General features: G+C 38.2%; 3 protein-coding genes across 4 annotated transcripts; 2 read left to right on the top strand and 1 right to left on the bottom strand.

Annotated features, from left to right (window-relative positions):
- Positions 1-3,955: 3,955 nt before the first annotated feature.
- Positions 3,956-5,312, top strand: LOC101291666. The gene is made up of 5 exons (XM_004307170.1): positions 3,956-4,012; positions 4,129-4,186; positions 4,274-4,471; positions 4,571-4,831; positions 4,987-5,312. The coding sequence occupies exons 2-5, from the start codon at positions 4,145-4,147 to the stop codon at positions 5,053-5,055; spliced, it is 570 nt and encodes a 189-aa protein (XP_004307218.1). The 5' UTR covers positions 3,956-4,012; positions 4,129-4,144; the 3' UTR covers positions 5,056-5,312.
- A 5,321-nt stretch (positions 5,313-10,633) lies between these two features.
- On the bottom strand, positions 10,634-12,409 carry LOC101291178. Of its 2 annotated transcripts, XM_004307168.1 has the most exons (4): positions 11,980-12,409; positions 11,663-11,872; positions 11,048-11,557; positions 10,707-10,852 (listed from the first exon to the last, which is right to left on the bottom strand). In XM_004307168.1, exons 1-4 carry the CDS (start codon positions 12,040-12,042, stop codon positions 10,850-10,852), a joined length of 786 nt encoding a protein of 261 aa, XP_004307216.1. In that variant the 5' UTR covers positions 12,043-12,409; the 3' UTR covers positions 10,707-10,849. The 2 variants fall into 2 exon arrangements, with proteins under 2 accessions (XP_004307217.1, XP_004307216.1); XM_004307169.1 differs by having other exon boundaries at positions 10,634-10,847; positions 11,048-12,342.
- A 2,282-nt stretch (positions 12,410-14,691) lies between these two features.
- LOC101307065 (two pore potassium channel a-like) lies at positions 14,692-16,503 on the top strand. The gene is made up of 2 exons (XM_004308628.1): positions 14,692-14,906; positions 15,876-16,503. The coding sequence occupies exons 1-2, from the start codon at positions 14,692-14,694 to the stop codon at positions 16,501-16,503; spliced, it is 843 nt and encodes a 280-aa protein (XP_004308676.1).
- The last annotated feature ends 4,048 nt before the right edge of the window (positions 16,504-20,551 follow it).

The following is a 20,551-nucleotide window of genomic DNA, read 5'->3' as shown; positions in this document are numbered from 1 at the left end:
AAAGTAGCTAAAGAAAGGGTAGAACTAAGAGCAACAATGTGTCTCTAATTCTCCACTCTCTCCTCCTCCCCTCTTATTCACTTGAAACAACATCTATTTATAGGGCAACAATGATCTTCATTCAACTTCATCTCCATGTGAAAATGACTCTCCATCTTTCAAATTTCTCAAGCTTGATAGCTAAAGTCTCTATCCATAAATGTTTCCATCCATAGCTTCCTTCTCTCATTTTTCATGTGAATGAAGAGAAGATACATACACAATCTTTGAACAATTGAAGATTTAGTTCCTAGAATCATGTTTGCTTGCTTCTTGCCTCCTTGTTTCATGGTATATGTCCTTGGAGATTTTTCATACTCTCTTCCGTTTGTATCAATGCATCTATATACCTATGAATCAAACAAGCAAAAGTGAATTCAACAATGGATGTCATGGTAATATTTCCACACATCACACTTAATGCATGAGAAAATAATCCACCAATTTAACACATGCATATATGCATACATGCTACTAGAATAAGAAGAACATGTGTTGCAATTATTCATCTAATTAAAGGGAAAAAGACTCATGTTAAAACAAAGACTCAAATTACTATATGAAAATAAGTAAATTGCTTTCATAGCTTTAACATTTTATTTATTTAGACAAACATCTATAAAAACACAAAAACAAACTAAATAACTTAAACTAATTAAAAACAAGTAACTAACATATATAAATTAGGGATAATAATATGATATAAAATGTGCTCGTCAACCAGCTTTCATTTTCATCTTTGTCTTTTCATATAAAAGATTTAGTAATAATACTTAAAAAGTATTGGTTCAAATAACAATAGAGTAGACACGCGGATCTTTTGCATATCAGACTATAAAAATTTTAGGCTTCTCCTAACAAAACATCCATAGTGGACATCAATAAATTAGCCCACCCCACATTAGTCGTTGAGTGAAGCATATGTATTTAACACCAGATATAGCAAACAAGGCTGACAATCACGTATAGATATGGAGAACATAGTACCGGATTACAAAAGGCTGCCAAATCATAATGAGATCGACTATATTGGTGATAGAAATCATACCTGACGAAGACTCCGCAACTTGGCCTTCAAGACCTCTTCGAGTGACTTCTTTTCTTCATTGAATATAGAAGTCGCCAGCGAATTCGCTTCTTTCTCATCTCTGAGTTCATCTTCTAGTTTTTTTAATTCCCGCTTCATGATCATGAAACTCTCTTTCTCGGCCTGGAGCCGGTCCCTTTCGAGTCGGCATTGAGAAAGCTAACAGATGCAGCACCACTAATTGTTACAATTCAGTGCCTAATAGAAGAGATCGAATACCATTAGTGAAAATTAAGAGTGCGTACCTTCTCTTGGAGCTCCAAAACCTTTTCGTCGACCGTGGTGCCTGCCTCACTTGATGATGGTACACATTTTGCCTCAACCTCTCTTCACCGCAGTAGTCTCGTCTTCACCGTAGCAATTGCTTCTCTTCATCCCAGCGGTAGCTATCTTCTTTTTTATGTAAAAGGCTTAGCCTAAGATGTAATAGGATATGTAGGTAAGATCAAGGCTCATCGGCCCAGCAGTAAGAAGTTATCTTTGATACTCATTCTCTCCTTATTTGTAGCAGATGGAACTCTATCTTTATAAGTCTGTGATCTATCTAGAATCAGTTGTCGATGAATGATATGCACATTATTTGAATATGTTTCTTCTTGTTCTTCTCCTTTTCTATTCAATCTCAAGTTGGTTCCATCATTGGTATCAGAGCCTTAATGGCTCCTGCGCGCACTGTGCAGACTTCTCAACCCTCTACCACACCCATCTCTTCTGCTCATGTTCCTCCTTTTCATCACATTAATCTTTCCCAATGCTTTCTTCACTATCTTCTTCATCTCCACCCGAAAATAAAACTATGTCGATTGAAGAAATTCAAAGTTCGGTCTCCACTCTGTAGAATGAATTGCACTAATCCATCACTACTCTTAACCAAAATCAAGCCTCTTTTCAAAACCAAATGACTGCCTAACTTTCTACACTTTAGAACACGTTGGTGCAAGTCTTGACGTTGTGGCAATCACCAAACCTTCAAGATTTTCCATCTCCCTCCCATTCAATCAACTCACCAATGTTCATCCAACCATCAAATGTCATGACCACATTGCCTTTTTCCTCTCCACAGTGGTATGGATTGCTTCCGAATCCCCCAAATTTTTTTTTCTGCTCCTCCATTGAATTCCACCATTGTTACCACAAGTACGTACCCTCAATCCTCTGCCACCAAATCCTCCACCATAATATGACATTCCTTACTACAGGCCTCCAAAAGTTGATTTACCAAGATTTCATGGAGAGGATGCTTGAGGTTGGTTAACTATGGTAGAGAGATATCTTCGCTCTCAACGAGTTCCTTCATATGAGCACACAACAACGGTGGCTTCCCACTTTGGTCCCGTTGCTTGTATGTGGATGAATTCCTTGAAGAATTATGATGCTTGTATGCTTGTATATGGATGAATTCCTTTGAAGAACGTAATCTTATGGCTACTTGGCATCAGTTAACATCAGCTTTCTTGGAGCTCTATGGGGCTGGGACGAACACTGATTTTCAGACGAAATTATCGCATCTTAAATAGACAGGTACCGTGAGTGAATTCATATAAGCTTTTATCAAGTTGTCTTGTAGAGCCTACGGATAGACGAAAGCTCAATTATTACCAAGTTTTAATTTCTTGGTGGATTGAAGCCGGAAATTAGACATGATGTACTTGTCACGGAACCACGGACATTAGCGGCTGCGCAACGCTTAGCCCACCTATATGAGACTAAACTTGATGATATCCAAGCTTCTCAGCCGTCTTTCTCCGTGACCAATTCACCACGAACTGCAGACACTCTAGAGGTAATCATTGATTCCCAATTCAGGCAATGGCCATCTCGTGGTCGTAGTGAAAGAAGAGCTCAGGGTCTTTGCTTTAGTTGTGATGAGAAGTGGTCGAAATCTCATGTTTGTAAAAAGCCTATTATGGCTATCTTAGAGTCGCCAAATTCACGTGACGTGGTAGGTCAGTAGGTGTCAATGGAATTTCGGGTGATTAATGATCATTCCAGTAACAGCCGAGGACAACATGTTATCAAAGGGAGGAGTAGTTGATGGAACACGTTATGCCTCAATCTCTCTTCACCGCAATAGTAGGTATCTTCTTCTTTATGTAAAAGGCTTAGCCCAAGATGTAATAGGATATGTAGGTAAGATCAAGGCTCATCGGCCCAGCAGTAGGAAGTTATCTTTGATACTTATTCTCTCCTTTATTGTAGCAGATGGAACTCCATCTTTATAAGTTTGTAATCTATCTAGAATCAGTTGTCGATGAATGATATGTAGATTATTTGAATACGTTTCTTCTTGTTCTTCTCCTTTCCTATTCAATCTCAAGTTGGTTTCATCACTTGACATCCTTCCCCTATTTCCAACAAAACCCTAGCCTCAACTTGATCCCAATTCCAATATTGCCCCGAATTGAATCTCGATTAGGAAAAAAACCAATTGCAAACAGGAACCCTTGCCCCGGACGTGATCCGGCAAATCAGACCTTCAAGTCCCAAGTTTGTCAACTTTCGCTCTCTCGCTCTTTTTACCTCTTCAGCCTCTTTCGCTTGGTATTCTATTTCCATGTTCATACAGTTTTTAATTTCTTTATTATTACTTATTAAATAGCCTATTTCGTTTGGTATTCTATTTCCATGTCCATAAAGTTTTAAATTTCTTTATTATGATTTATTAAATATTATGTGATATGAATGAAAATAATTTGCTAATTCAATTACGATATCAATATTAAAAATAATAAGTAATGGGCAGGTTCAGTACTGGAGCTTAAGAAGTCCCGGAGCTGACGCATAAGCCCTCCCGACCGACTGTGTCATCCTAAAGAGAGTCCTCACCGCCGATTCGGACCCAACAGAATCATTCTTCCACCAGCTCCATCTCAAGATCAACCTCGTGTAAGATGTCCTCCTTTTTTTATTTATTGGAATTTGGATCGAGTCAGGCTAGGATTTGGTCTTTAATTGATCGTTGAAGATTTGTTTTAGCTAATTCCGATTCTCAAACAGAATAGAATAGGGTCGGGCAGGATGTCAGGCCAGAACGAAGAGGTTTCGAAGCTTAAAAACGAGGTACGTTTGTGATTCTATATCTGATTATATGAAATAGGTATCACATTCCAGTACTGAAATTAAGCAACTGATATGATCGACATGCAGATAATTAAATGCCAAGAGGAGACGCTGCAGCTATTCCACGAGAAGCAGCGGTGGCCGGACAAATGTTATGTTCTGGAACAGACAAAACAAAAAGCCGTAGCTGACCTCAGAAAACAACTATCAAGTAAATCCACCCAAACATCTCATCTCGAGGATCTCAACTCGGCCTTGAAGGCTGAGGACAAGTTGCACACTCTGGTATATATATATCTTCTACTCCAAACTATATTCAGAATTTGCTTTAGTGATTCTTTAAGCATGTACATACATTGATTTTGAATTGATTTCTGTTTGCAGCTAAATGGGACTTTAACAGATATCCAAATTGAGTATGATGAATATAAGAAATCCAACGCAATGCACCTGATAGATGTAGCGCAGCGGTTGGATGAGGCAAAGAAGAGGTTGTCTGATCAAGAGTCAGAAATCAATAGGCTGTGCAAAAGTCGCGTAATGATGGAGAAGACACTAGAAAATCTTAATGCTTTCTGTGAGGCTGTGTATTCTACTCTCGAACCAAAGGAGTCTAGTGGTGTCTCTTTCGTCAAGGAAGATAAGGTGATGTATTTTATCAATATGATTTGTGAGGATTAGGTTCAAGTTTATGAGTCTTTTAAAGTTGTCTTTACTCTCCTTCTCATTTTTTTTTTCCAAGAACAGGAAGTTGTTTCTTGAATGTGGAATAGCTAACTTTCATATTTTTATTGGTGAAGCTTGATCACCCTGGTGGACAAGATGGACAGAAGCCGCAAAAAAGGCTAGATCCGAAGAAGTCTCGATAGGATACTTAACATGGAATAATGAAGACCTCTTTGGAGCATGTTGGCTGTGAGTGGAACTTTGACTAATGGACCAGGAACTATGCAATTATTCGAGTCTTTTTACTTGTTTTCTTTTATAGTTGGGATTCCAGTTGTTTATTATGTTTCTAAGTCATTGCTAGATGTTCAAATTCTGCTTAGACATTTTTACTGCTCTTTTGACATTGTTTAAATTATATTTTTCGATGAATTTTTAAACTACTCTATGGTTTCATGTTTGTTCTGGTTTTTCTCTCTCCGCCACTTTGGTTCATTTTTCAAGTGAATCTAATTTTTCCTCAATAGCTGCAATTTAAACTTCTGTCCTGTAATGTTTGCGTTAATATTTCATTGGAATTAGTGAAAATAGACTGATGTCTGCCAACAAAAGGAAGGACACGTAAAAAAAAAAAAAAAAAAAAAAATTAATGATAATATCAAAATGAGATAAGTTAAAACCTTCAATAAAGAAGGTAAAAAAAAGATGGGGTAAATCTGATTTTGGATTCCACTGTGAGTAAATTAGGGTGGCTTACAAGGGAATGATTGTCATGTGAGAAATGTGTGCTGGGCATGTTTCCTGATTCACTGTCAGCATCCTTGGTACCTACAGTTGATATCTCCAGTTTTCGAGGAAGAGATCAATCCAAAAAATTTGGGTTGTCAAAGGAGGGGCGACCACTTGATTTGGCTGCTACACACTGGATTGATAGGAACTCACAGGTTTGTACCTTGACTCCATTTCCACAGTTGAAATTGATATCTGTAGTTGTCATTTTTGATCTATGTGACTTTCGTCTGTAATTGTGTAATGGAATAGTTGGGTAATAAGAGGGAGATAATGCAACAAAGCCTTTCCTTTCATCATTTGTCTTGGGTCCAAATAGATAATTTAATTCCCCAGAGTATTTGAAAAGACTAAAGATTACAACGTTCTTTGCCCTAGTTAGATTAAGTGTCAAATTTATATTCCAGTTGTCATTTGCTGCAGCTAGTTTTGCTTGGAATGGGTAATTATTCATTGCAGTGCAGAACGTTAAAGGGCCAACCTTATTCGTTATCAAGGATAAAGACGGTTATGTGTATGGAGGTTATGCTTCCGAACTCGGGAGAGGGACTGTGATTACTATGGTGATTTGAAGTCATTTCTTTTCCCATTATATTCAGGCCTACTGGAGCAAACACTAATCTACAATGGGTGAGTTTCTGATTGAATCTCATTTGGTTCTGAAGTAGACGTCTTTGTGGTGTAATTTTTCAGAGAGAGATATTAGCCTTCAACTCTTGCCTTGTTTTCCCTAAACTATCTACCATTGTTATGGCCTGGCAGGCTCGACAGGTTGACAGGCACTCTCTTTGGATCAATATGTGATAGTTTGTACTGTAATCCAGGGGACTAGGTTATGTATGTCTTTGTGCTATATATTGCTAAAGGAACATTATCAATTAGAATCTTATTGTTGCTTGGTGTTTTGAGTGGAAACCAATCAAACTAAGTAGATGTAAAATTATGAATTATGTCCCCTCATTTGCATATGGGGAGTGAAATTTGCACTCCCCATTTTACAATCCACACTCCGTCTTTCCTCTTTTAGTTTTAAGTTTTCACAAAAGGATAAAAGACACATGAATAAAGACAATATAAAAGTTACTATAAAAGGAAAGGAGTGTGGATTGTAAAAATGGAAGTGCAAATTTCAATCCCCTTGCATATTCCTACCTTCTGAAATGTCACAATCGTCACTCTGCCACAATCTGAATTTGTTTCGCTACTTGACATGATTTGCAGTAGGTACAGAAGGCACAGCATTTTAGACGCTGTGAAGTTTCATCAGACTATGCTTTGATATAAATTTTTGGAGACCAAGTAACTGGAGTTTAAGCCGAAACATTGAATCAGTTGATTTAGATATGTGCGCTGTGGAATTTGAAGTCTTGAAGAAACTATCTAAAAGTCTAACCACTTGGAATCCCTGCTAATTCTTTAGCTTAGACCACCTAAAACTTATACAGTCGTTGTTATGATTTGACCTTGGGACCGAAAGGAACAAAAGAAGGTTATTCCCCATATTGTTTCTATGTGTCTTAAGTTATTTAAAATATATATTTGTTATGCTATACTGAGGAAGAATGTATTTAGGGTGTCTTAGTTGCATTCTTAGAATCAACACACTAAGCTGCATCATATGCATAACTAAGGCTCTTCAAGTTGTTATGAATCATATGCTGATGTTGTTATTTCCTTTTTGGCAGTGTGCTGTGAATTTCGGTTCAGAGAGCAGCCTGAATGGTATTGATTTTGGATGAAAGGTGAATCACTTTGGTCTCTTCCTTTCAGCAAACTTTGATCAGGAGCACACTTGGCATATTTGGGTAAAGTTTTTGTCTCTAAAAAAAAGAGTTTAATTTTTGTTTTGCTGTGAACATGCATATTTAGGTTGAGGCGACACGGATATTAAAATTGTATTTTGGTTTGCTTGTCTTTCACCATCATTTCATACACACAAACGAAATCCAAACTGAGAATGACCGATAGAAATGGGAGCTAAACTGGTTTGTCGATTTTCTTGGCTGCAACCAGCAAAACCATCCTCTTTATATTCATGCTCATGCATATATGTGAAGTCCAAAACTAACCCAAAAAAAAAAAAAAAAACCAAATGAAATACACTTAACAGTTAACAGTTCACACAATGAAAGGTTTATAGTAGGATATAGTTAATTAAATCTAATGTATAATCTAATTTGATATAGAGATAGACAATCCCAAAGTATTTGTTGACTAATCTGGCCTATTCTTGATCAGGAGAAACTTTCTGGTGTACCACATTTGGTTCCCCTTGCCCCTCTCCAAGACCAGCAAAATATGCCTGAAAGTAATAGAATGCTGGCAGGGGCGGAGGGTAGAGGATGGCAAAAAATTACATCAATAAGACCTCAATGATGAAGGCGGCATCTACTAGAATGATTCGTACAAATAGTGAACTCAATTGTCTCTGCTTAACAGCTGAGTGGGTCTGATTCTCTTTCCCCTATTACTGCTATTAAAGCCTACCGTTGCTTGGGTCTGGTTTAGAAAATCTGGGAATGAAAGGAAAACAAAACGGTTATTCTGTTCATTCTTAGCTCTGTATTCAAATTTCTTTTGACAATTAGAACTTGGAGTTGTGCACAATAATACAATGGTTACCAGTTGCAATCCCTTTGGACGATCACCTAACTTAACCAATTACTATGCTAAGAGCATTTGACTATTTCTCAGCATTTCAGATTCCACTTCATAAAATTACCATGTTATACAGCTTGTGAAGCCTAGTTGGTTATCATCCATACTTTTTACAGATCAGTCGGCAGATATAAAAATTGAAACAGTAAATTTGTTCCTCGCTTCTAATTATCCATTACGATGTACGTTTATTATAGGAATGTTGTTTAAGAGCTTTTTGGCTCACTCTAGTTCTTCTGGAGTTACTGTCAGATAGCAGGTAAGTCACCTACATGAACACTGCTAAGCTGCCTTCACCGTGTAGCATGCCTTTGCATCTAGAGTTTCGTTTCTTGTTTCAATTCATCTCACTGTTTAATTTCAAACCAAAAAATAAATAAATTGAAACAAGGGCATCATAACAGAAAACTTCAGGGAGTTCAGCCTAAGGTGGCACTGAGTTTGATCTCTAGCTTAGCCGAAAACTAGTTAGTACTCTGATAGCTCAAGGAGAGTTTTGTTGTTTGTTTTCAGGCATTCTTCCGGTAACTCGATCTCATTTAATATACATACTCTTATTAATTGACGTCAAAACCTAAACATCAAGGTTTTCTAAGATGGCTTGATCGGCCGGATTTCAATCACAAATATGATTGCAAAACACAGGAAATAGAAATACTCTGGCTAAGCTCTTTGCTCAACATATGACCCTGGCAGTCCAGAAGTTCCAAAGAACACTGACTGACCTGCAATCAATAACACAAAAGCATATTATTTGGCAAGCAAACATATATGCACCGATTCACCGGCCACATGTGAATGTGCACAATGCAGTGCAGGATTACACAAACCACTAGAGTCTACACTACTACAGTGTAAGCATCTCTAATTACAGAGTCTCCACCTTCCACAACTAGCTTGGGTAACCGATCGAGGAGGTTGATGGATCTGAATGTATTTACTGGTGGCTATAGGTCATGGCTTATTTTATCGTCTTGTTTTGGGTCTTTTGTATGACTTGAAAACAAAACGTAAAATTTCAGGACAACTTTACAATTCATTGCTTCCACCATTGTTACTGGAAGTAGATAGAAGTATAACCTAAGATTTAGCAATCTAACTCACTATCAGCTCTATTTCAAACAGTAGAGAAATTGGGAGAATATAAGAAAAGGGCATGTTGATCGTCATGTTATCTCTAGAGTTCAGTAACGAGACAACATACTCATGACTAATACATTCATAACTGTGATCTACAATTCTAAACATGAAGGATCAAGTTGGACAAATTTGGTTCCATTTAAGAGTCAATACAGAAAACAATCAGACATCAATAAAAGCATGTACTGAAAATATATAACTTCTGCAATCACTATAGAATTGGTTTGTAAAAAACAGGACCCCTTAGAAGAAGCAGAAATGCAGAGAAACAAAGTCAAAAGCCAGAAGGTTAAAGCAAACCAAGGAACTGGAATAACCAACCCGAAACAGAATGATTTGATCCTTCTCGGTTCTAGCATTTCAAAATGACTAAACTCAATCTAGTTTTATCATCGGTTCAGACTCGATTCTGAATATTTTTTTTTTTGTTACTGAACCGAAATGTCCCAATCCCAGTACATAACAAGTGAGAGGAAAAAAAAAAATCAACAAGAACAACCTGGTACCAACTCAAACCACATAGGCACATCTCCACATCTTTCTGTGTTCTAATTCTCATATTAATGAAGTACGACTTCTTAAATTCAATCTAGAAAATTTATCCGTGTGGATGAGATGCCTTTTCTTACAGGATCAACCGCAGATTCATTTTTACAATAAAGGCAATTCTTTATTTGAAAACAGTTTACCATGCCAACGTGATAAACTGAGACTAAAGGGCGGTCGCATGCAAGGATGCACATATTCAATTTCCAGCTAACAGCTGAAATGAATAACTACATCAGTGATCATGCAACCAAACCTTACCAATAAGAATAAGAAGCAATATACTAATTTTGTATCTAATACTTAAAATTTCTCGACAATTATTACCTGAAAAGCAAGAAAGTAAATCGAAACCCAAGACACGAGCAAGAAGTTTACCATCTCCAATCGTCCCTGAATAACCACAAGTTCCAAGAAACAATTCTCCTGAACACATGCTATTCACATACAAAACTACTACAAAGAGAGAGAGAGAGAGAGAGAGAGAGAGAGGTTTATGCATCTTGTTAAGGGCTAAGAAAATTTGAAAATAAAATAAAATAATTCAAGTTACTCCGCACACATGAGAAACATTAGGACAACCAAAAGAAACATATGTTGGCCTAGACCAATAATCCTCCATCGTGCAGCACTTGTTAACCCTCCACGATCAGGGTAAACACGCTAAAATTTCTACATGTTACTGTTATGAGAAAATTCAATATTCTCAATGTCCTCCGCATTTTGTTCCATCTAGAGTCGACATAGTGCAAACAGACATCATCTTTTTATGTTATGATAAACTCCCAAATCTTCTTTCATATTGATGCTTGCCAGGATGTTCAAACTTGTCGTCCTCTCTTCCTCTTACAGGATGTTTACGCTTCACTAGTGAAAGAAGAAATCACATCAGAAAGCCAGTAATTCCACTTTCAAAACCAACTTCTAAGTTCTAAAAAAAGAAAATCAAAAACATGTACAATGAAAAGAGAGGAACACTAATGTGCTCAAAAACAAATACTAACACACCAACATAGCGTATTTGAACACAAAATATTGCGTTCAGAACATAAAATATATCACCTTAGCATCTTTGTCGGTAGAACTTACGTAATATATAAAAGCACCACTGGACTCCGTCTTTTTTCTTCTGAACAAATTTAAAATTTTTGACATTGCAGCAGAAACTGGAGATATAAAATCAACCCTGGGAAACATCTCATGTCTGTTGTGATCAGAATCCAGTTGTAGAGCATCATACAACTCCTCTATAAACCAGTCCCAATCATCGTCATCACTCTTGAGTGTGTTAATAAATGCATCATAGTGGGCTTGGAGCAAAGGTTTTACATCATCAGTGATCTTTAAGTTTTCCTCACAAGTCTCAAGAAAAGCAAGCAAGTTGTTCCGTTCCTCATGTAACTGTGATTCTAGCTTGCGCACAATACGTCTGTGTGCTATTAAGCGATCAGTTATGTATTCGTATTCATCAACCATTCTACCATACTCTTCCCTTTCCTTTTCTAGTTCTGCTTCCATTTCCATATAAGGCATATCAGTATCATCAAAAAACTCTTTGGTAGCGGTTCGTAGCTGCCAAAAAAGCATCAAACCAGAAAGTTGAAACTTGAGATGTCCAAGCATATTTAGCACCAGATATTGCACTTAACATAATGAGATGGTCCAAAGAAATCATACCTTAAGTACACTCTTCTTCTTGGTCTCCAAGGCCTCCTCGAGTGTCTTCCTTTTTTGTTCATATTCAGATGTTGCACCCGAATTCGATTCTATTTCAACTCTGAGTTTTTCTTCTACTTTCTCTATTCCCCGCTGCACAAGTATCTCCTTGATCCTCCATCTCTTTTTCTCTTGCAAGAGCCGCTCCCTTTCGAGTCGGCATTGACAAAGCTGACACCACCAATTGTTACAAGTGAATGCATAATAATCTAATGAAATCTAGCTACTTAGCTAGTAGTAATATTAGAGATCGAATAATAAACAACAGTTTTGCAAACCTTCTCTTGGAGCTTCAAAACCTCTTCGTCAACGTCCATGGGGCCAGCTGCCTCACTTGACATCCTTCCCCTATAATCAAACTACCCAATTCGAACCCTATAACCTCAACTTGATCCGAATTCCGGTATTACGCTGAATTGAATCCCCAAAACCCTGGCCGTGACTCGATCTGATTTCTATCTCTGTAGAGAAACCGCTACCAGGGACGTGAATCGGAATTCCCAAATCCGGCTAATCGGAATTCCCCTCTCTCTCGTTTCTGTGCTTAGCGCCGATCACTCGCGTCAGTTTTCTGCGATTGCGATGAAAAGCATTTATTTGTGAGAGCATATATACCCATTTAAGTCAATTCGATCTAACATCAGTACCCTGTAAGAATACTGTCACCTATTCTAATAGGAAAACGAATCACCTGATCCTACATGTATCAGGGCACTACACATGACCGACTGAATAATAAAAACATAATCTCTCTTGTGTTACGTTCCTAATACGTTACGGTGTTTATGGTATTGTCTCAGTAAAAACTTTATCAAGTAAAATAAAAACCTTATAGGTAAAACAAAAGACTTTCACGAAGGTAAAAAGAGCACAACGCGTCAATTATATTTGAAGCAAACATGTGATGTAGACTCTCCCTGATGTCTACACAACGACTTCCCTTGATTGATAACTCAATCTCGAAGTTTAGATAAACAACGCAACCCAATACAATTTACGTACTTTAAAAGTAGACTTAAAAGTAGACTTGGACAACGATTTAGTCATTAAATCCAGCCACATTGTCCTTAGATCATACATGCTATACTTAGCATTATTTTTTATCTTTAAGGAGAAGGTTGTCTAACAACTCAAAACATAAGTTCGTGTTAAAAATCATATTCACGCGTGGCATGACCTTCTTGTACTTAACCAGTCATAACTTCTTCCATACAATAGGTATGGACAAACTGTAAAAAGTTTTAGAAACTAGACACCCGTAGTTTTCCAACCATATTCTGAGCCGATCATAAAGCTCTGTCGAAGTTGACAATTCTACAAAAGCAGATATGCAGACAGATTCGTCTTACTTTACGAAAATAGTCATAACTCACCCAATATGACAAGTGTAATCAAATGGTTGGTGTTCCTGAAAAGTAGACACATAAACCTTTCCAATGGTACTAATTTCACCATTTTAGAACGAATGGGCTATCATGTAGGTCCCGTGGAAATTGACCTACGAAACTGGGCATATTTTGATTTGTCTTTGATGTATCTTTCTGTAGGGATGAATAAGCCTAAACCCTTCATAGAAGGAATTACTGCCATTACATTGGCATTACATGGGCACATCGAGCCACTACCTTGACATTTATTCACACTCATCTAAGTGGGAGCGAAGCTGCTCGACCGTTAGGAAAAGAGTTGAAAGACTAAGGAGAACTTGGCCGTGAATGAGATGTCGAGTCAAGCATATTGTAACAAGTACATGAATATGCTATCGTACTTCGATGAAGAATTTCTCTTGATACTACTTCGTCATATTGGTATACAAAGTCAGTATACCTACCAATGTCAGCGCTACATATATGTCGAGCTATGTTGCACGGACACGGACACGGACACGACAACACGACACGGAGCGACACGGCGACACGGCAAATCCCAAAAACTCAAGATCCGACACGGCTTGGACACGGCAAATAATACATATTTTTATGTATTTTTAATATATAAAAAATACTAAAAAGATGAAATAAAAAATTATAATATATTTTTAGGTTATTTTTTTTCTTTGCGTGAGAACACACGCAACCGCTCTCTCTCTTTATTCCTGACCCAATATCCCTCTCTCTCTCTGTATCTGATCAAACCCCACCCAATCCTATCCACCTCTTTTCTTTCTGGATACAGAAACAATCCACCTCTTTTCTTCACACTGAAATCAAATTTTAGTTTCAAATCACATGGAATATTGTCTTTCTCACCAGTCATCACAAGCTGCTCCCTTTCTCTTCCATCTGCAATCTTTTCCTTGAAGCCCCGATCGGTGATCAAATTTGCTCCCAAGCTCACAAGGCTGTTGTGTTCATCAGTGTTGGCGCATCAAGCCACTACAACTTTGAATCCTGAACTCGCCGCTCTACCCGATGACTTGATCCAGTCAAGCTCGTTTTTAGAACCACCCGTCGCGAAGGAGCTAAAACAGTTTTCCGATGGGCTACGCATGCTGCGTCAAGAGATTGAATCAAAGGAGAGAAGAGTCAAGAGATCGAATCTATCTCTGCTAGTGCTGCGCGTCCCAGTTAGCTAATTGTTTTTTTTTTTTTTTTAAATTCTGAAATGTTGACGTGGCATGTCGGAGCTGGTCAACGTGTCCGAAAAAGTGTTCAAAAAGTCAACTTTTTTAGACACGCCACATGACGTGTTGGACACGGATTTTGCAACATATTGTCCGGTATTAAAAACTGGATTAACAAAAGGGATACGATGAGGACCCAAATCCCCAAACAAAATTAATATATACCCCCTCGGCTGCTTTGCATCCCAATACTGGTGAAATTCTCAGGTGCGGAGTTTGTGAACGCGGAGCGCGGATTTGAGCAAAACGCAGAGCTTTGCGTTTTGGTCCGAATCCGAGCTCCATAATCCCCAATCTCCGTTTCTGAGTAAAACCCTAACTCGTCTCACGCAACCTCCATTTCTCTCTGTAAACCCTAACTCTTGGCATGGCGGAAGCAGATGCAGAGGTATTGCAGGTGGAAATTCGTAGACTGATTCGGACTGTCAAGGAGTTGCGCAACAATGTGAGAGATCTCAGTAGACAGCTGAAAGAGACCCGGAACACGCTCAAGGAAAGAGATGAAGAGCTGGATGATTGCAAAGCCAGACTTGCTGGAAAGAAAACTCGGCCAAAGAAAAAGGGGCCCAAGGCGTCTGCTCAGTAAGTTCTGAATTTATGGATTCTCTTGTCTGGTATTTCTTTCAAACCTATAATTCTCTGGCACTTGAGTTATATATAAATTGTGGAAGTTCATATTAGATCATGTATTGACCAAAATGAGATGTTAGATCATGTAATCAACTGTTGTGTATTACTTATGGTTTCCGAAATTCCAAGATTTAGAAGCATTAGGCTCATTCTTGCAAGACTCTTGTAGGCACTAGACTCATAATATTTTTCATAAAATTGATGACTCTTGCAAGACTCTTAGGACTTTCTTGTAAGCTTGGAATCATTCTTAGGACTTTCTTGTAAACTTGGAATCATTCTTAGGACTTTCTTGTAAGCTATTTCTATAGCAGATAAGATACATTCTCAGTAAAGCTTCTGAAAGAACCAACTCAACACATTCTAGCATACATAAAGCTATAGCTTCAAGCCTTCAACTACGGGACAGTAGTTTTCCCCATTCCTTTTGTAGCTGCAACTCTCTACCATTACAGTTTCTGATGATGAAACCTCTAGGAGGTTTCCACTTGATAGTGGATTGAAGGTAAGAGCTGTCACTACTGATGCAGGGTTAGGGGGTAATATGTTTAAAGATTACTTCATCTCTTACCATTCAAAGTTGCCACAGCTAGTGAGTAGCGTTGTATATCTAGCTGATTCAGTAGCTGATTCCATAGCTTTGCATGCTCTCAACCACAGGAACACAGGTTTTTCTTGTTATAACATATACAAACTTTATATTTAAACCTATCCAACACTTCATAATTAGAACACCACAATTCTCCTCTAGTCTTATCCGTAGGATTTGATCAGATGTAAACTTACTTAATACTCTCATCCAGTACTTGCCTTCCCATCCTCTTTTGTTTTCTTATTGCTTCTGGGTTTGTTATTTGCATTTAAGGAAGTTCCTATTTGGATTTTCAATTGTCAACATTTGCTTTTTCGTGCACTTTGCAGGCTGCCTTATATGTCTCTTGTTTATGTGTTCATGTTCTGGATGCTTGCCGGTCTCTTTGTTATGCATTTTATGATGGACATTGACAAGGGAGTAGGCTCAGCTACTGATGCATACTATGCAACTTCTGTTACGGTGCATGGGGTTGGATTTGGTGATATTCCTCCCGAGTCAGCTCTTGCTCTTATTCTCTGTGATATGTTGCCCGTGCTTGGGTACTTTGTGCCGATTGTTATCAGTCATTTTCTGCGTCGCGTAGCACTATGGTTTGGTCAGAAGTTTATCCCTGAACCTACGAGGTTCTTTTATGGAGTTATTTCAGCTATTGGAATGATCTTGGTGACTCTGTTGTCAGGGATGATAGGGATATATAGTTTTGAGCTGGAGGCACTTAGGACATCCTTGTCTGAGCAGCAGCATCTTAGTGCATCTCTTTCTTATCCATCTGTATGGGCAGATATTCTTGTCATCTTACACCTTACAGTGATGACTATGACCTCCACCGGTTATGGTGATTTTTCCTTCCATACTACACATGGCAGACTGTTTGCCACATTCTGGATCCCTCTCTGTACTACCTCGTATTCGGTTGCAATGACAATTCTAGTCGAGCCTATTTTGGGGATCTAGTTATCGTCGAGCTTTTTCTGAGGTATTTACTTAACGCAATTGCTTGAATATTTCTGAAAGTTCTACTAGTGTTTTGTTCAGCTGCTTATATATATTATTTATTCTGTTATAGGCAGTGATTGGCATGGGAGATGTGATTTTGTAGATGAGCAAGCAGTCTGCAGATTCATCGTTATTGGATACAATTTTGTTTTTGGATGACAGTACCGCCATTTATTTTTGGATAGATAATATTAGTGAGATCTTAGTAGATATATAGTGTGCCATCATGGATGACGTATAAACTTTGAGAGGTTTATGACATACCTTTTATTGGCTATATTTCAGACACCAAAGTAGGGTGGGAGTACTTGACTAGTTGTAGGTGTACAGTGCTCAACATGTCATGGTTGGTGTATAAACTTTGAAAGGTTACATATATTCAGGTACTGAGGCACATGTCCAGGGTGGGGGTGAGTAGTGCTGCGAGCCTGCAACCCATGCCTTTTCTTCTTTTTTTGAAAGAAATAGTTTTCTAATTTAGTAAGCACCGCAGCAAAACTATAATCGTAATCTTGAAATCATATATATATATATGGGACGTCCGCACCAAAGCACCAAAGTTTTTGGTGCGGATTTCCATTTTTGCACCACTTCCCGATTGAATTTTCTCAAACTTTCTTCTAGACATATCTAGATCATCTTGTGTAGATCATCTTTGCAAAATTTCAGCCAATTTGGTGATCGTTAAGACCCTCAAACTTGCGTTTTTCTGTTATATACCTGAATCGGACAGAATTTAGTCCGTCAAATTTGTTTTTCGATTTTGAGGGCCTTAACGATCACCAAATTGGCTGAAATTTTGCAGAGATGATCTACACATGATGATCTAGATATGTCTAGAAGAAAGTTTAAGGAAATTCGATCGGAAAGTGGTGTAAAAATAGAAATCCGCACCAAAAAATCGGTGCAGACGTCCGCAGCTGAGAAAATCTCTATATATATAGAGGGAGAGGGAGGCAGACTCCAACATGTCCTCATCTTTTTACTTTATAATAAAGTTCCAAAGCTTCCGGTTTCAAAAAAAAAAAGTTCCAAAGCTTCTATGCTATTGAGGCCGGCCTGGACAGGATGTTCATACTCGTCGTCCTCTCTTCCTCTTACAGGATGTTTATGCTTCACCAGTAAAATCACATCAGAAAGTCGCTTACACCACATCCAAAAACTGACTTCTGAGTGAAAAAACCAAAAACAGAGAGAATTGAGAATGTCCTAAAAAGTAGTCCAAACAGTACCAGTGTCATTGTGCACAAAATATATGACCTTGTTAATCGGTAGCAGACTTGCGTTCTTAGAGAACCATTGGACACTCTCTTTCCTCACGAAGATGTTAAAAGTAAATGAAATTGCAGGTGAAATTGGAGATATCAAATCGACCCCCGGCAAACATCACTTTATATAGCTTCTGAGCAAAACCGGGTTGTAGAACACGACGCGCATACCTTCTTAACATCCCACAGCGCCATCATCAACATCAGTCTTGAGTGTGTCAATATATGCATCATAATGGACTCGGAGCAAAGGTTTTACATCATCAGTAGTGATCTTTGAATGTTTCACACACATCTTAAGAAAAGCAAGTAATTTGTCCCGTTTCTCATTTATCTCTGAACGTAGCTCGGCCAGCTTTTTTCTCTCTGCCTTTGGGATATCATACACTCTATCAATCCTTTCATCGGCAATGGCTGATCGTGCTTCCATATAAGCCAATTCATGAGTATCTCTAAACTCTTTGAGTGCCTCTCGTAGCTGCCAAAAAAAAGCATATTTAGAAGTGACTAAACTAGCATGACCAGAGTCATGTATACGTACATCTCTAACTTACCTGACGTAGACTCTCGGTTTTGGCGTCCAAGGCCTCCTTGAGAGGCTTCTTCTTTGTCTCAAATTCAGATGTTGCGCACAAATTCGCTTCTATTTCAACTCTGAGCTTCTCTGATCTAGTTGTTCTTTTTCCTGCGTGATAAGTTTCTCCTTGATCACCCAAGTCTCGTTCTGGGTCCGGAGCCGATCCCTTTCGAGTTGGCATTGAGAGAGCTGACAGGAGATGCAGTAGCACCAATTGTTAGAACCCAATAATGCAAACTAGTAATATTAGAGATCGGATACCGCTAGTAATAATAACAATAGACCAAACCAAACCTTCTCTTTGAGCTTCAAAACCTCTTCCTCCATGGACATCGTTCCCCTATTTTTAACAAAACCCTAGCCTATTCCAATATTACGGAAATGAATCCCAATTGGGAACGCAAACCCCAATCGGATATTTATATCTAAACAGATCGAAACCCCAGCTCTTTCGCTTTCTCTCAACAGTGTGTTTGGAAGAGGGAAGAAGCGAGGGAATTTAAAGAAAAATAGATCTTTTTCCCGCGTTTGGACTCCTATCGTATGAAATTAGCAATTCTCAATGGAAAATAATCGTAGAATTTGAGAGCTTAAATTCCCGACTTGAATTTCTCACAACATAGGCGTCATTTATCAATTCCATCACGTTGTGTTTGGATAAAGTAAAAGTAATTTCAATTTCCACATAAATTTCAAAATCATGGGAATTACACTCCATGAATTTAAATTCCATTAATTGAGAATTCTAATTAATAAGCCATAAACCTAAACCCTAAAAAACCCTTATTTTTGATTAAATATTAATTCTTGTCATTTTAAAACTATATGTCCTGAAATCCAAACAATGTTTTTAATTAATGGAATTTGAATACACGGAATTGTAATTCCCATGATTTTGAAACTTCTATATAAATTGAGATTACTCTATCCAAATACAACCTATACATTATTTTGTGGGAGGATTTTTTTGCCTAGAAATACTACTCATGGGTCTAGAGTGGCCGACTGAGTCCAAGACTGGAAACCCTACACATCAACTGACACAAACAAATCGAACTGAGAAGAGAGGAAGGAGTACAGTTGCAGAATCAAGACTCTCTTATTTGCTTCTCTCCCGACTCACTTTCATCCCAGTGATCTGGTTCCGCTTTGAACACAAATACACAATACAATCAAGTTCTGGAGAACAACTAGGTAATCGTGTATATCCATTGCATATACCGTAATAAACCTCTTTTTTCCTTTTAAATTTGCAGTCAATTTGAAATTGAATCGAATCCAGGTTAGGGTTTTTTTAATGCCTTAATTTTTTTCTGATAGGAAGGGGCGGGATGTCCAGCATGAACGACCAGGTTTTGGAGCTTAAAAACAAGGTTTATGATTATATTTGATCATATGTATGTTATAAGTAATTAAGTATCACCCTTGAGTGAGTAGTTATAGAGTTATAGAAACTAATGCTTTTGCGGCAGATTAATGAATGCCAGGAAGAAACGCTGCAGCTATTGCAAAAGAATCAGTGCTTGCATGACAAATATAAGCTTGCGGAACAGGCAAAACAAAGAGCTGCAGCTGCCCTCACAAAACAATTCAAGTAGATTGTAATTTGACCCTACCATCTAAATTTGAAAAGGAACTCGAGGCTCTGAGCATGTCCTTGAAGCGTACGGAGCAGCATGAATCCGAGGTAAGACTTCTATCTCCTCAATGCAGACTATGGCATTGGTCTGTTCCTAGTTTCAATGTATGATATGTTGAACTGAGAGTTCTGTTTGTTTTCTACTTAGGTCATGACTCTAGCAGCAATCTGCCATGCTCAAGTTGCTTTAGGGATTCAAGTATTATGTGCAACGGTATGTTTGATACGAAAACCAGCATTTATCTTTCCAGCTTTATTTGCAGCTAAAGGAGATTTATGACAGGAGTCGAGTTCAGTATGCTGAATATAAGAAGAATAAGGAAATAGAGCAGACAGAATCAGAGCGTATGTTGGACGAGCTAGAGAGTAGGTCCGACAAGGCGGCCAACATTAAGCTGCACAAAACTCGCCTAGAGATGGAAAAGAGACTAGAAAGTCTTAATGTTTTCTGTGAGGCTGTTTATTCTACTCTCGAATCAAAGGAGTCTAGTAGTGCCTCTATTGTCAAAGAAGCCCAGGTGA

This window comes from Fragaria vesca, linkage group LG7, assembly GCF_000184155.1.
Source record: "Fragaria vesca subsp. vesca linkage group LG7, FraVesHawaii_1.0, whole genome shotgun sequence".
Taxonomy (NCBI): Eukaryota; Viridiplantae; Streptophyta; class Magnoliopsida; order Rosales; family Rosaceae; genus Fragaria; species Fragaria vesca.
Note: the sequence above shows the minus strand (reverse complement) of the source record. Positions and strands in the feature narration are given on the sequence as shown.